The following is a 17424-nucleotide window of genomic DNA, read 5'->3' on the forward strand; positions in this document are numbered from 1 at the left end:
AAGGAGCCACGCGTGCCAAGACGTGTGCCAACGGGAACACATTGGCATCTGCCATGGGAAAATGGCGAAGGACGAGGAAGATTGTAGACAACAACTGATCCAAATCAACACGATCGGATACCCGTCGCGGGACGCTTGGCATTCATAAAATGCAAAAATAAAAAACCAAGACGATCCAGTGCAATAAATGACGAATTGGAACAACAAAAGTTTGCTCCGTTAATTAGCGCGACAGGCTCGATAAAGGGAACGAGACAAATTATCCAGAAAAAAAAATCTACGAAGGAAGAAAAAATCAACTACAAAAACAACAAGACGAATCAAGACAAAAGCGGCGAGCTGTTCAATTGGAAGGGGAGTGTGTGAAGCGGGTGCCTCTTTTTGTGCCAACCCCCATCCCCCCTTTACCACGCCATGTTCCCCAATGTAAAACGCCATCTCTCACTGCGTTGGCTGGCAGCCACGTTGGTGAGCAATGTCTACCATAGGCACTGCTGCCTGAGATGCCACCAATCTGCCAATCGCCTGCCTGCCTGTGACAGGAGGAGGGAGGAATAATGGACCTGAGGGACTGTGCCAAGAGCTCAACAGCAGCTGTTTACAATGACCAACACAAAAAGATAGAGAAAAAACAGCCAACATGAGGATGCATACTAATGAACCAACAAAACTAATTAGAATCAGCAGACAGACGGGAATGAATTAACTCTCTTGCTTAAATACGAACTTGTTTTGAACATTAATCACATATCTAGGCAGTGGACGAAAAGTGTCAATTACTGGTCCAGGTTTGTTTTTTTCTGTGATGGGAGTAACTTCTTGGCAACGAAACAGAGACAAACTGCGATTATGAGAATCTACTTCAGCAGCAACAACAAGAAAAGCTATGGCAGCCGAGCGAGGCAGACTCATGAGAGATTTATCTACATTCACAACAATCACCAAGGAGTATCCTGGACTAAGAGAACCAGGCAGGCGGGGGGGGGGGGTGGGGGGATGGCACAGGCACAACAGACTCACAGTGGATGGGTTACAAGGCAATGGGACAGGAATACAGTCCCAGTACCAAGGATACTGAGGAGGAGGTGCCCTCCCTGCTAGTCTGCATCTAAGGTTGGAGTAGGGGGCCGTGGGAACCATTTGAAACCTCCCCTCCCACTCACCCTCTCATCAATCCCCCCGCAATACTTCTTTTTGCCACCTTCTTGCCAACCAACCAACCAAATTTAAACAAACTCCACCCTTTCAACTCCCCCCGCCACCCCCCAACCCCCCTTCGCACTGTCTAAGGAGTAAACTATCAGGAACAGAAGCAACACTGAATTACCAACTGGTTTGGGTTGCGAGTCGGGGTGTTTTCTGGGTCCGGGGAAACATCGTGGTGACTTCTGCGAGGTCCACTAACATCGGGCACAGAGCCAAGGATGGGCGCCACTGCAAAGACACAGAATGGAGGGTTTTGTTAAGTTTGTTTTCATTTATTATGCACATGGAAATTTCAAACAATAATTAACGAGGGAAGGAAATCATCAGCCACTGGCATCCAGCACTTGTTATTCTAATTGCTATTTTTTAATTTCTCTCCTTTGGATTTGTGTTGGACAAGGGGGCATGGTTGTGGAATATGAATAATTGAAGAAGTCATCCAAAGGGAGGGATTATAAGATCTTTGTGCTGCCTACCCTACCTTGGCATGCACTACCAAGATGTCAGAGTGTGACTCTGCCACCACTGAGGAAGGGCTGTTTTGAATGGTGGCATCTTTTTGGGCACCTTCAAGGCGATCGCTAATTACGCGATCGTAGAAAAAACAATTAACGATTTAATTCGTAATTCTTGGTTCTTTTTTTTGCCTGCCCGTTACCCTTTTTGGCGAAACGCATGTGGATATTATAATCTTTCGGAGCTAATGAGATTCGGATGATCAACCTTTTTAATTCCACTGGGGATGTTAATTGTGCCACGTCTTCATTAAACAAAATGGATTACAAAAAAAGAGGGCTTGCCAGAGAGAGCAGAAGGGACTGGGGGTGGAGTGTGTGTGTGTGTGTAAGAGAGAGAACGCAAGGGGTACATTTTCTTCCTTCGTTATATGCCAGTATTCAAATAATGCCACAGTACTCACAAACAAGCAGAGAAAAGCTCCTGCATTGCTAGTGTTCAAGTGCTCCCTCCTGGAAAACCTGGTCTCTTTCCTCTCTGCCTGCTACAGCATCAACCCTCACATACGAAGACATCTGCCTTCCCTCGTTCTGGATCTTACAAAACTGGAGCAAGCAGCGCCCTGTCTGGAATCTAATTTCTCCTAATTGGATATTATTGGTGATATTCAAATCATTAGCGTTTGCACATTAGTAGCGCTGGGCTTTATTAGCGCGGTGGTGTTGGTGTCTGGCTGAAGCGGAATGGAGAGGAGACAACAGACTACTGTGGCGAGCACTGGCTAATGTCCTCTGTGCTTAATCATCCTACAGCAGAATGGTTTTATGCATATTTCATTTGCATATCATTAAATCGCTAAGGCATACTGGCAACTGGCAGCGGAGAGCGAGGGAGTGGAAATGGAGGATCACAAAGTGTACAAAAAAAAAGAAAAGCGCAAGTCATTATGCGATGGCAATCTTCAAAGCCGTGTGCCTTTCTGGCAACTTGCCAATTTGTTTAATTCAACATTAATTAAAAAGAAAGTGAGCGCGCTCAACCTTTTTAGACATGGATTAATTGAGCACCTTACAGCCTGTGCAAGGACTCATACAGTATATGTGTCCATGTAGAACAACGGGATGTATACTGAATTCTTAAGTATTATCGGATGTATTAAAAAAATATATCTTTATCATTTATATACGTTTTCACAGAAATGAGAATGTTTTTTATTTTTTTTACTTTTTCTTTCAATTGCGGCTGAAAAACGTGTTTACGTTTACTGTGAACAATTGAAGTAATTGATACAAAACTATGTTTAATTGGACAATTACGTGTCATTTTGTGTACTAGCTGGTGTAATGGTTTTAGGTGGCGTCGTGCATGAGCAAGACAGGATACAGGTTAAGGGACCAGGATAAGATGGCACTGGGACCTGGCAACAAGGATGGGGGGGGGGGGGGGTTGTTCTGTCATAGGAAAAGGATAAGAACCGATTCCAGCCACACTTGCAGTACTGAGAACAACATTTATTGGTAGAATCAGAACCAACGTGTTTTTCGGCAGATGGCCCTTGACAGGGTTAAACGAAAAGTACAGTCACGCATATATTTAAATAGTACATTTTTAAACATGGCTTTCTGTCATTGCCCTTTGCCATGCCCCCCATCACCTCTTCCAACACAGAGACACAACCACTCCAACTCTGACCTCAGGGCTAATTTGCTTGTGTTAATTAGTTCACTTTCCCTGACTTTGACTATATTAAATCACTGAAGGTAATTAGTGCACTGTATTGACAGTTGATATTATTGAGATTGCCCCCGCCGTACATCTCCTTGGGCCTGTCTTCTTTTGTTTGAGGGGACACAAGAACATTGTTCACACAAACACGCACACACACCCGCACGCAACACACGTGCGCATACGTAACACACACACACACACACACACACACACACACACACACACACACACACACACACACACACACACACACACACACACACACACACACACACACACACACACACACACACACACACACACACACACACACACACACACACACAGAGAGGGGGGGGGCCTTAGTAATAAGCTCAAATAATATACTTTTACAACATCATATGACTTTATATTGTTGCTTCTAGATTCACAAAAAAGTTATGTGTATACATGGGTATATAGACATATTTAATTGCAAGACACCCTCTGTGCACTGTTGAGCCCAATTAGAGTTCCAATCGATGACTCTGTCTCGCTTTACCATCCATCTAATTTCAACAGAATACAATTGCCACAGTATTGCCGTGACCATTAAAAGGGCTATGTAGTTCTATCTAAAACAAATGCTTCTCATTGATAAAAAATAAATAAAATAATTAAACTTTTCAAATTTAGCTTTCAACTAAAAAAAATAAACAACAGTTATGCATAAAACAATCTCTCTTGAGATATATGATTTCAAGAGAGAATATCATTTCCAGGTAAAATTATGCGCCATGCCGGCTGCCGCTTCTAATTGTGGATCCCCGTTCCTCCAGACTTACTAAATCAATTCAGCCCCCACACAAGGCAAATCCCCCCAAGCCATGCACAGAATATTCAAATGAAGTGAGCTTCACGCCCCACACAATTAGGCATGTTTAGTAATTTGAGTAATGAGTGCCGGAGGGGTGGCAAGGAGGAGGGGCAGTGCAGTTGGGTGAACAGGCTGGCAGGGGGAAGCCCACTGCTGTGGGGTGGGTATCAGCCTGGCGCTTTGTAACCATGGCACATGCAGATGTCGCTGTAGTTCTTCCAAAAGCTTCCAACCAACCGAGGGGGGAGGGAGGTAACGAGGACCTCGTTTGGCATCACGCACCTGCTTTTAAGGAGCTGTGTCAATATGCAAGGCTGGAGGAGTGTGGGAAACTGGCTGGCTGCTGGGGGGCGGAGGAGTTAAAATGGGTGAGGTTGGGGGAGATCCCTCGCCGCATGGAGGAATGTGGACGTAAATAACAGCAGCGAAACACAGGCAAGGTACAGCGAAAACCGATAGGGTGTCTCTGAGTGTCTGTGCTGCTACGAAAGTCACATGACGTGCACATTATGCAGAGTGCTCACATTAATATGCATAAGGGGACGCTTTATTATGCAGTACGGTGCAAGGTAATATTGCTCGGCTGTTCTGCCGTGCTCTGGATACTGTCTGGGAATGTTATCTCTCTTTGAACAAACACAGCCCTCATTTCCTCATTCTCCAATCAAAATGTTGAATTATCGATCGCATCCGTATGGTGCTCCATTTGAAAAGGAAACAAAGAAACTGAGGTGATGAGTTTCACCATTGACAGGGAGTGAAATTTGACAGCAGTACATCATGCATTTGCTGAGGTGATATAGTGCAGATAGTATGCAATTTTTTTAATTCAAAAGTATACTTTTAGTATGGGTGGATCAGTCCACCCCTGGAGTCACATGCCTTACTACAGAAATGGTAGTGCCATGCTCTACCACTGAATGACAGTATAAAATGGCAAATATTAAACTTATTTTAAACAAGTTGTCCTCCATCAATGATGCAGCATATCCTCAGGGCCAGTAGCCAATGGGCCAGTGACAACAATTTCTATTTCCATTAAAGGACCATTTCGGGAGTCTGAACATATAAATTGGGGGGAAAAGTTGTAAATGGAAAATATTATACTATTTGGAACCTTCTTCCCCCATCATAATTTCAAAATATAGGTTTGATTTATGCTACTGTTTACAAGTATCCCCTAATATAAACAACATAAAACATTACAGACCATACTGTACATATAGCAAATAATGTTTTTAAATAATGTATGCATCTATTTTTGTTAGTGAGGCTACCAATTCGTTTATGATTGAATCCGGCATTGGGCCTTTAATGAGAAATAAATCTATTAGGAACTGGTGTCAGATCTGAAAGGGAAAACTGCTTCATACTGTACACGTCATCCTATATGCAGAAAAGGTCAAGACAAAACCTCAAACAAAACAAGTAACAAAGTTTTCAGTAAGTTGTTAGAGAGGCAACACCCTAAACAGCAACATGCTAAACACTTACTGTTTCAGCATACATGGTACCAGATATATCGGCAAAGCGCTATAACGGCTTCAAACAAGTCATATATTTAAGCTCTCCAAGTCATAAGCTCTCCAAATATCCCCCCAAAAAACGCATATCGAAACAAATTTGGCTGTTGGTTTTCTATTGTAATAGAGTGTGCTGCTTTTGGCCTGATCTGCAAACTCAGCTGATAACCTTCTTCTGTGCCTCCCACGTCTGTCTAACTAATGAGGCAGCTTTAGACCGAGCTGGGGCACTGTAACCTCACCTATGCATCAGCACAGCTCTGATGCTTCACCTTATGGCCTTTCACACAGACACGGTGGCCTTTCACACAGACACAGGCACTGGCAATAGGGAACACACTCCTACAGTTAAATCCGCACACCTCTGCGTGTGTGTGTGTGTGTGTGCGTGCGTGCGCGCGTGTACTGCCCTGGCCCAGTTGAGAAGCCCTACTATCTCTTTAATCACTGCCCAGTACTGCGTCCGCTGATTAATTGGTTCCTGGTAATTCTATCAGATTAGTATTAATATGCAGTCACTGAATCGGTCAAGGTGACCTGCTCCTACTAACCAGCTTTTTATAAACTGCTGTGAAGGTCAACTGTCAATCAACCCACAAAATATGATAATGTGCCTTTAAAGCCAGCATGAGGGTGTCATTAGTAGCAGCAGAAAGTGGCTGACGGAACTGTCATGACCACAGCAGTGCAAAGAAGCAGGTTGATGGTGGAGGGCGGTCCTTCCTGAAGGTGGACAATAAAATGAATAAAAAGAGACATTTGAGAGATAATGTCCAAGATATTTAATATTTACTTAAGTAGTTGAAGCTATCTGTTTTCAATTAAACCCCCTGGGGAATGTGGAACAACATGAACTTTGGACGGAAGCAAGGCATCTGTAGTAGTCAGATCACAATATCACATAAGCAAGGTACTGTATAATGAATGGTGAGCTGGTCACTGTTGAGAAATAAACCCCGACAGGGTGATAGGACCCCGACGCAAAGCGAAGGGGTATTTATGACCCTTAAAGAGGTTTATTTCTAAACAATGACCTGCTCACCATTCATTATCCCGATTATTACACGGCTATGTAATAAAGCAATTAATACATTGACATAAAATGTAATTAAACTATTTAATTGATTTTAAAAATAATCTAATTGCTTAAGGTAAAGAAAGATATAGTACATTTTTATGCTAGGTGCATCCAGTGCAACAGGTCAGCTCGCAAAAGTCCGGCAAATATTAATCAATATTCTAGTACTGCATTACCCATTTCTCGCCTCAAACGTTTTCAAAAACATTATTTAACTGTTTAGCTGTAAAATGACATTGTGTGTTTGTTTACATGGCTGCCTGCCTTGTTGAATATGGCAACCAAGCACCGTGGATTGATTGATTTTGATGAATTTTATTCAGGTGTGTCGACTGCAGTGGTCTGTTATTGACAGCAGCGCTCATTATTGAAGAATAATGGTGATTGACCAATCAGAATGAACCATTCAAACAAACGGTTCTTAAAGGGATATTTCACTTTAAAAAACACTTTTGGTCATTGTATTGTCTACTCAGGCTTTTGTGAGCCCCCCAGACAGTTTTTAAGTTGCTTGATATAGTATTTAGATATTTGATATTCATTTTATCAGACACGCCCCCTTCCTATACAAACCCATTATAACTTCAAACTCCATTTTTAACATGTTCGATTCGTCAAAAACACCCGTCCTTGGTTCCTTGGTTCTAGAGACTCATTCTGCCCTCCTAATACGTGAGGGGGCCGTGTTTTTTCGATATTTAATTGCATTTATTTTATTGATTTTTTTTTATTTTATTTAATTTTTTTCATTTTCCCCCAAAAATATAAAAAATGAATGAAAAAACGAATTGAAAAAACACGGTCTCCTCACGTATTAGAAGGACAATATCAGTCACCAGAACCAAGGACGGGTGTTTTTGATAATCTACCATGGTTAAAATGGAGTTGAAGTTACAATGGGTTTGTATAGGAAGGGGGCATGTCTGATTAAATGAATATCAAATATCTAAATACTGAATCAATCAAGCAACTTAAAAACTGTCTGGGGGGCTCACAATTTTTTTTTTAAGACGTAAGCCCTCATAGCTGATCTACAAGCTCATGACACATAACGTGAGAAACAAATCTTTTCAAATGGGGGTCCGTGGCCTAATTCGTATCTTTTTGGGGGTCCTTGCGGTGGAAATGAGAAACACTGCCTTAAAGCATACTGTAGCTGTCAGAGATATAGAGAAATACTGTAGCCCACCCCCACCCCCCCTCCCGTGGGTCTGCCAATTCAGTGCTCATAAGAGAATCACTGTACAGTGAACAGAGGACAAGTTGGCCATCCTGGGGACTTTGGAACTAAGGCCCCTCCTATGTCCTCCATCCACTAAGAAGCTCTGTGTGTGTGTGTGTGTGTGTGAGTGTGAGTGTGAGTGTGAGTGTGAGTGTGAGTGTGAGTGTGTGTGTGTGTGTGTGTGTGTGTGTGTGTGTATGTAAGCAATCACAATACTTAATTTAAAATGAGGCAGCAGTGGCTCAGGAGGTAGAGTGGATGCCTTGGAATCGGAAGGTTCCCGGTTAATTCACCGGCTCCTCCTAGCTGCGTGTCGAAGTGTCCCTGAACAAGACCTATGACATGTTGTTTTTAATGTTTTTTTTTAAATGTGTTTGCATGGTTTGCTCCACCGTCCATGTCTGAATGTGTGTGAATGTAAAATACATTGTAAAGCACTTTAAATGCAGTCCGTTTCGCATGTATCATTTGTACTCAATTGTATAACGGTGTCACTCCCCGAGAATATCAGATCTACAAGCTCACAACATTGTGAGTTGGTAGATCGGTTATTTTCGGCAAGCGACACCATCGTATGACAAGTATGAATCAGGCTTAACCCATTCACTCCGGGAACGTATCTCTGTCATTTGAGATTTCTTTTGGCTATTCAAAAATAGCAGATATACAAGCTCATGAGCTATGAGCTTGATTGCTTTGAATATAAATATAAATGCTTCACTCAAATCTTTGCTTCTGGTGGGGGTCCCTGGAATAAAATATTTTGAGATGGAGGGGGGTCCGCAGATACATCATAAATACATAATGTTGCGGGGTCCTTGACAGGAAAAAAGTTTGAGAACCACTGATTGATTATAGCAACATAAGTATAAAAAAAGAAGACATTTGTAGAATCCCCATATCCTCTGTTCACTGCTCATAGCTATGAGCTTGTATATCTGCTATTTTTGAATATCCAAAGAAATCTAAAATGACACTTTCCCAGTGTTAACGGGTGAAGAGAAAGCCAGAACAGAAATATGCAAGGGGCCTCGTATAGGCAGGTCAGGGTAGGGTAGTGAAAGCGGGGCGGGTAAGGGAGGTGAAGGAAGGAGGATGAGAGAAACGGCATGTCTATGCTATGTCCCATAGGACCTGAACTGGGCGGCTGGCAGGGGAGCCATTACATACGCGCCTCTGACAGCTCACTCTCATTACAGCGGCAGGCAGTTACCACCACCAGTCTCACTGTACCCATGCTTTGAAATGCAGACTATCATCAGCTCCACTTCTTCCGACATGGTCTTTTGTGGATGCTGTGTAATAGTAAACATTACAAAACGAGGTTTGCGACCTTGCCTCGGCTCTGCGTCACGTCCAATCAAGCTACTTTACATCCGAGTACTGCGACGGCTTGGCATTGCACGCCTGCACTACTGTTATACACTGCAGCAGTACAAGCTTGCCTGCTGCCGCTGTCCCACGTGCCTTTCACCATCTTTAGTTCCCTGTTCTATATCCTCATTTTTACCAACCCTTTTATCTGGCACTCTCTCTTCTGTGATTAGCTGTCTATCACAAAATACGCTGACTCTAGTTCTGTTCCGTTTCTTTAAGCGCTGTGGTTTCTCTGGTTTGCTATAGCATCCTTCTCGTACTCGATGGCTGCCAAACCGGTCCCCTGCAGCTCAGCATCTTGCATTCTTGCGTAGCACTACGGGCCATTTCCTTGCCCATCTGCTATACTGATCTAATAATACTGGGGTCCCGTTAAACCACTGTGCTGATCCAACAATGAGAACCTTCACCTATGCGTGTTCCTCACAGTTTACAGTGCTGTCAGGAGACGCCCGTTTGATTCAAACCGGCCCGCCCCGCCCACACAAAATGAGCTGATGCTATGAGCGTGATGAGAAAAAAGGCAAGAGCCACTCATAAGAATAGAGCTATGCAGGCACACAGGAATATGACCTCTACTGGCTGAGGGGAAAAGAAAAATCTGCTGCCTCCACACTTTACTGCTAAAGGGCAATGACAGACTTAATTGGATTGAAAGAGACATTTCTTCAGGACTTTTTGGCAAATCCTGCAGCTGAGGTTATGAGAACTACTCAAAGGATGTAGCCAACTTAAACAATGGGATCTCTGAAGCAAATGGACTTGCATCTGTAGCTGTTTAAGTACTATACGCATGAGGCTTTCAGGAGCACTGTTCAAACCATTGATACATGGCCTCGGTGCAAATAAAACTAACATGTTCTGCTAGGAGCTGTCCACCATCCAATCTAAATCGTTTCAACTCCACCACTGCAAATGAAAAAAATAAATAAAAAAGATTCAACGCAAGGCAGCCAAACACCAAAGACAAAATAAACACACACACACACAGAGCACACGCGCGAGCGCACACACGTGCGAGCGCACACACACACGCGCGCACGCACGCACGCACGCACGCACGCACGCACGCACGCACGCACACACACACACACACACACCTGTGACCATGTTTTGTGCAAGCTGTGAGGAACAAAAAGGCGGTGGAATAACACTTACACACCACAGTGAATTATACTGCTACCTTTATAATGGAACAGTGTGTTTTTACACTTACGTGTCCTATGTCGGGGACAGGGAGTGCAGTGATTATGACAATATTATAGAGGTAATGATTCTTGTTAATAGATATTCCCAAGTACAGTAACATAGGAGCTAGTTCCCATGTTAGCTTATGCCTTTTCCAGACTGACCAGCCCATACCTGGCCAAAAGCACCGGACTTTAGCATCAATAGCTGCTCCTGTCTTATGTTCAGTCTCTTTAAAAATTCTTTGTTGGAAAATGATTGACAAAAGAGACGGGTAATGAGAGTGGGATCTTAAAGGGGAATGTCGCCCGACGGTTTTCTTACCTTTTCTGTGATATCCTAGGAAGAGTGGTGTAGTAGAAAAATGTCATAACTCCGTCCCGGGTCCGCCGCAGCTAAAAACCCGCATTTATGGGACTTGCGCTAAATCGTGTATGTTAATAGCTTCTTTTTTTATATTTTTTTTTGGTGAGATCTGATGTTCACAGTGTATTGAATGCGCCCCACAGGAAGTCTCGCTAGACGAGATTTCGTGAAATCTCGTCTAGCGAGACTTCCGGTGGGGCGCATGGGTCTCAGAGGCACAGGTTTTTAGCTGCGGCGGACCCGGGATGGAGTTATGACATTTTTCTACTGTACCACTCGTCCTTGGATATCATAACATCATAGAAAAGGTAAGAAAACCGTCGGGCGAAATTCCCCTTTAACTCCTCCAGGCTAAAGACATCAGCGTTTTCAGGGCAAATCTGGAGAATTTCCTCAATCACAGGCAGGACAGAAAGAGGAAATGTGCCTTTTATAGCTAACAGTGCCTTTATCATTTCTATTTCTCAAGGTCTGCCTTCTTTTTGTGCATTGGCTCTGACGAAGTGGTTCATTAAAATGGTATGCCTATTGCCTATTTCTCTTTTTACTTTTCAATGTGGTGGACAAGGACATTAGCCAATCCCTGTAAAAAAAAAAAAAAAAGGAAAAAGCCAGACTTCCTTCTGACTGAGTCTTTATGGTTCTGTTGGCTTCATTACGACACCACATTCTTGCCTGCCTGCCATCACAGAGCCACACTGGTCAGGTAAAGGAGGATGAGCAAAAATCAGTCAGAGGAGAGAGAAAATGGTGGGAGATTGTGAATGAGGGATTGTAGGGAATGTAGGGACAGATAAGGGGGCAAGAGGAATATAAAGTAATGAAAAGGAAAGGACTAGAGACAGGGGGAGCTGATGCAGAGTACAGAGTGGGGAGTGGGCAACCAAGTGAATGGAATGAAACCTACCAAAAAAGATGGTGGCAAGTTATAGAGCATGGCACGTTAACGGCCTTCCTCTGAGTGAGACATTACTGCTACTGTTGAAGGAGAGATCCATGGATAATCAGAATCACACACATATACTGTATACATAAACATATTTTTGAGACTTCTTGTTTGGGACCAAAGTAGTGTTCTTGTGCAAGTGGTGCATGAATGTGTACAGGAAATTCCATAATCTCTTCAAGACAGATTCTGCTAACAGCAGAATCTGTAAGCATCACTGCCTTAAACATGTAATGTTGTTTTTGGTAGGAATAAACACAGAAGCCCCCAGGGAGGAAGTGGACTAAGAAAGGGGAGGAGGCAAGCAGAGGTCCCTTTTCTACACAAAACAAGAGGTGGTGTGCCCCTAGAGGCAATAACTAAAGGAGGGAAAGAAATCTGTTAATTTACCTTTTCGTTTACCGAATGGGTTCCCAGATTGGAAATTCCATGGCAATCCTGCCAGTAGTTTGCTAAGATATCTTGCTTGGGAGCAAAGTAATATTCCATATAGTTTTGTTTATACTGCTAATAGTCTGGCCAGGCATGTGTAGGCAGAGGTAAGGAGAGACTGAAGCTAGAATCAGACATAGAAAGATTGAGCGGTGGTGATCTAGGCTGCGATATCACCGTGACTGATGTAGAGGGACCTAAGTACTGGTATTGAACTTGCAATGAGCAGGGGATGAGAAATTAACAAGACAAACATATAGGACACAGTTGGAAGAGAGATAAAGAATAGTTAATGGGTGCAAATAAAATTGCTGGTATCATCCTTACACCTAAACTTCCTAAACTATCACAACCTTTGTGGATATAACGCACCAACATTTTGCTACTTGTTCCTTGTGAGTGAGTGAGTGACAAATAAACCTTCCTGAAACTAAACCTTCTTGGAACTAGGGATTGACAACTTTGATCTTGTTAAGCCAAAATTGATCTCTACCCTCGATGGTCAGATAACACACTGTACAATTTGTGTGTGTGTGTGTGTGTGTGTGTGTGTGTGTGTGTGTGTGTGTGTGTGTGTGTGTGTGTGTGTGTGTGTGTGTGTGTGTGTGTGTGTGTGTGTGTGTGTGTGTGTGTGTGTGTGTGTGTGTGTGTGTACGTGTACGTGTACGTGTGTGTGTGTGTGTGTGTGTGTGTGTGTGTGTGTGTGTGTGTACGTGTACGTGTACGTGTACGTGTACGTGTGTGTGTGTGTGTGCATTCACTCCCCTTTGTCCTTGGGCAGTTCTACTCTGTTACATTTGCATTTGGTAATGTAAAGCTCAACATGATATCAAGTATATATGCTAAGCCCTTAACTGACTCCAGTATATATATGCTACCTCTTATGCCTTGTATGCCAGGGAGCTTACAATTGACAAACTACAGTCAAAATCAATTAAATCAAAGCACGCCCCCCCCCTAGATAGGCACTCATAAAGACACAGTGAAAGAGTAACTTTGTTTTGGCAAAAATAGTCACATATACAAGGGTCATTTCATTTCCAAGAGATCCTTAAGGAAATGTTCACCTATAATGATATGCCCGAAATTAGGGACGCCAGGGTGAAAGTGGTTAATCTAGTCAAATACATGTCTAATAATGCTTACTTTAAGTACATGGATATTAAGGGTTCCTTTACATTTTTTGTTAAAAACAGCTTGGGCATAGATACTAACCAGCTAGCAGTTGCTCATCACTGTCTTGCATCCATCCTGTGATTATATTTTCATGTGAAATATGGAACAAATTTATGGAGTGGGAAGTGTTTTGAGCCACAAAATAAACTTAGACAGCATACATGTATCAACTAGAAGTTTTAGTAGCCTAGTAAAAAATAATTCATCTGCCCTGAATAGTGCCCTTTACAATGCCCAACTGGCCAATTCAAATTCATCCCATCCTTATCCACCCTTGCACATGCATAAACACACACACACACACACACACACACACACACACACACACACACACACACACACACACACACACACACACACACACACACACACACACACACACACACACACACACACACACACACACACACACACACACACACACACACACACACACACACACACACACACACACACACACACAACCCAACACGCACACATAATCTTCTACCCCAATGTGATTATGAATAGGGTCTATAAATCAATGCCTGCAGAGGAAAGGCCACCCACAACTCTTTGAGAAGCAGAGATGCATTTTCAGGTGGGGCCTGGTTGATTTGTTAATAGCACGTAATAAGGGCCATTTTCACCGGCCACATTAAATCATACAACACAGGGTCCATTGCAAGCATTAAAGCAAAACATGGGCCTTTAACACAGAACTCTTCTTATTTTTTATACCCTTGCTGCAAAACCCAAGACTAAATTGGATTTTCTCAGCACTGTTTCCTAATTTGAAACATCCATCATTTATTATTAAAGAAAGGAAATAAAGGAAGGAGGGGAAAGTTGCCTTGGGCTGCCTCAGAAACCCCTCGCCACCCCATCTTACACTTTTCTACACCCCTAGCCCTCCAGACTGAGTAGTTAGCTTTACCTTCTCCCTCTCCACACAGCTGCTCAGTGAAATGGCATATAAAAATGTGTTTTTTTTTATGACTGAATAACACTGGTTGCTGCTATAGCTGCAAAGTGTGTGTGCGTGCGTGCGTGCGCGTGTGATGGATGAATCATGCCAGACAGGAGGCAGTGGGGGACATGCTTCTGTGAATGGCCCCTCACAGAAACAGAAGGTGGTGGTGCGTCTCTCAAAACACCCAGGAAATCCTTCCCCTTTTTATAAAAGCTCCTCCACGTCCTTAGTAATCCTGTTCTGTATTATCAGGAAGTTGCAGCTAAGTGCTGCAATTAGGCCACCCTTTTTCATGCAAATCAATTTGCCAGCACAACAATCAGTCGGTTACGCCAGCTCTCACTCTCTCTCACCCTCCCCTCCCGTCTCCTTCCCTCTCTTGCCCTCTGCCTCCATGCTACCTCTCCTTGGCATTTGCAGAGGTTGCCACATTTACATTATTCATCATATCAGGTTAGAATAGGCACCGCTCAAGGCTGAAGCATGTGTTGATTAGTGCAGCATTACATATGTCAAGTACAAAAGGGAGTTAACTGCCTCCCTCGTGCTCCTGTGTATTTTTCAAGGCCCCCAAAATAAATAGTTGATCCCGTTAATATTACTAAGCTAGTCATATCAAACAGAAGGACAGAGGGGCCCGTCTATGGTTCATGTGTAACATGTGTATTTAATATACTGTATGCCTGCTGTGCTGCGAAGTAAACAGGACTAACTACCCGCTTTCACCAGGTTAATTTAATGTGCCCCTTTTTTCTGTGTGGGGCCTTGACTCCAAACTGGTGGTTATGCAGGCCTCTACAGGTCTCTAACAGAAACGGTATGTATGCAAAACACCCACTACCCCACAACTAGTGACAGGTGGCGCTACAAGGTTTGGACTGTTTTTAGCCTAGGAATGTGTGCACACATGAGTACTCACACGTGCACACAAGCAGCTGCATTTCTTTTCATATACTTACATTTTAAAGACTACCCATGCACTGTGCCCCTTGTACATTATGATGCATGTACTTGGAAAGTTGGTCATTGGAATTATAAATAGATACCATTTGTTCAGAGGAGGAGTCCCATCAAATAGGTGCATGGACTGGTGCTGGTATGATGGATAGATGTGGCTAGATTACCATTAAAAAGTCATTTGCAAGACAAATAGGGACTAGTGTTTCAAATTATGGTTACTTTATTGCACATTTGGGTTTGGAGACTAAATTCCAAGCAGGCTGGTGGTTTGTGATAGTGAATACTACTGTCCCACACCTACAGTAACATGGTGATCGGTCATCTTTTTGGGCTGGAAATGGTAATAAGACAGCAATAAAGATAGTAACAGCTCTAGTTCACTGGTACCTGGGGTCCAAACCCTTAAAGGGGATTTTTGTCTCCACCAGGCCGAAAGGCATGGCGAGAGAGTATGTTTTCCCCCCTGTCCGTCCGTGTGTCCGTGTGTCCGTCCGTCCGTCCGTCCGTCTATGACCAGCTAATCTCCACCACCGTTGGCCCGGTCGCTGTGAAACTGCGCACACACACTCCCTGGATGCCACAGCAGAACCTCTGCCCCACATTTTTCAGATCAGCGTGTCATAGCGCCACCATGAGGCCGACTTTTGTAAAACAAATTTTTTGATATTACTCCTACAGATTTTGTCCAAAAAACACGCGAATCGGTACACAGTATCTCTATGGTCATGTTATCAACACGGATCTGTCCATATTCCATCCTGATTGGCTTCCAAACTTTGCAGGATTGGTTCGTTTTGAACAAAATGCCTCAAAGCATGAACGCAGCATGCCATTTCCGCGTAGATTCCCACTTTGCCCAGGAAGACCTTCCACTTGAAAACTTTCAAATCAGCCTCATGGTGGCGCTAGAACAGGCCAATTTGCGTGTTTACCTGTAACTGCACCGATCTGCGTGAAACTTTGCATGCACACTCCCTAGAGGCCAAGGAAAAACCTTTGCCCTGTATTTTTCAGATATGCCTTTTAGAGCGCCACCAGGAGGCTGACTTTTGTAAAACACATTTTTGCTCTTACTCCTTCTGATTCTGTCCAAAAATCACGCAAATCAGTACACAGTATCTCTATAGTCATGTGATCATGATGGATGTGTCCGATATTTCATATTCCATCGTGATTGGCTAACATTGGCTTCCAAAGCTTGCTGGATAGGTCCGTTTTGAACACATTTCCTCAAACCATGAACGCAGTTTACGATTTCCGTGAAATTTGGCACACACATTCCCACTAGGCCGAGGAAGAAATGCCACCCTTTTCATATTGGCCTGTTATAGCGCCACCAGCAGGTCTAATTTAGCAAACCACATTTTTGGAACAAAATGCCTCAAATCATGAATGCAGTACTGATTGCCGTGAAAGGCCTAAGAATAAATGGCACCATTTTCACATTGCCCTATTATAGCGCCACCAGGAGGCCATAATAACCTACCTGACCTGGCGGAGACTTGTGCTCCGAGGAGCACTTTTTGTAGTTTGTTTTGTTTTTAAACCTGGGCCCTATTTTTTAGATCATCTGGACAACAAAGGAAAGGTGGGTGTAAAGATCATTGGAATTGATCCGTTCAGTATCCCTCCAGATGTTTCGCTAATCGAGGGGCAAGCCGCAAATTCAAACTATGCATAAAAGGCATAATGTTAATTACTAAACCCCGGGGTAGAAAACAGAATGGCCCATTTGTATTTATGTGATATGTATTTATTGGTCGTGGACCCCCATCTCAAAATATTTTGTTCCAGGGACCCCCCAGAAAAATTTGAAAAATATATATTTAAAGATTTACAAAAGAAAATTGTGATTTAAAAAAAATTGCCAAAGTATAAAATAATGGCTAGCTAAAATCTAAAATGACACAGATGCGTTCCCGGATTCAATGGGTTAAATAACTCAAATAAATAACTTAATAAATGGGAAAGAGACAGCA

The 17424-nt window shown here is 43.1% G+C and overlaps 1 protein-coding gene across 1 annotated transcript in view; it reads right to left on the minus strand.

Moving 5' to 3' along the window:
* pmfbp1 (polyamine modulated factor 1 binding protein 1) overlaps positions 1-17424 on the minus strand; it is a 177305-nt gene that overhangs the window by 143067 nt on the left and 16814 nt on the right. The window contains exon 2 of the mRNA XM_084061712.1: positions 1328-1434. Coding sequence (XP_083917838.1) covers positions 1328-1407 — 80 coding nt within the window. The 5' untranslated portion in view covers positions 1408-1434. The remainder of the gene's footprint in view (positions 1-1327; positions 1435-17424) is intronic.

The sequence above is a fragment of the Gymnoscopelus microlampas genome (genome assembly GCF_963454915.1).
Source record: "Gymnoscopelus microlampas genome assembly, chromosome: 1".
Lineage (NCBI taxonomy): Eukaryota > Metazoa > Chordata > Actinopteri > Myctophiformes > Myctophidae > Gymnoscopelus > Gymnoscopelus microlampas.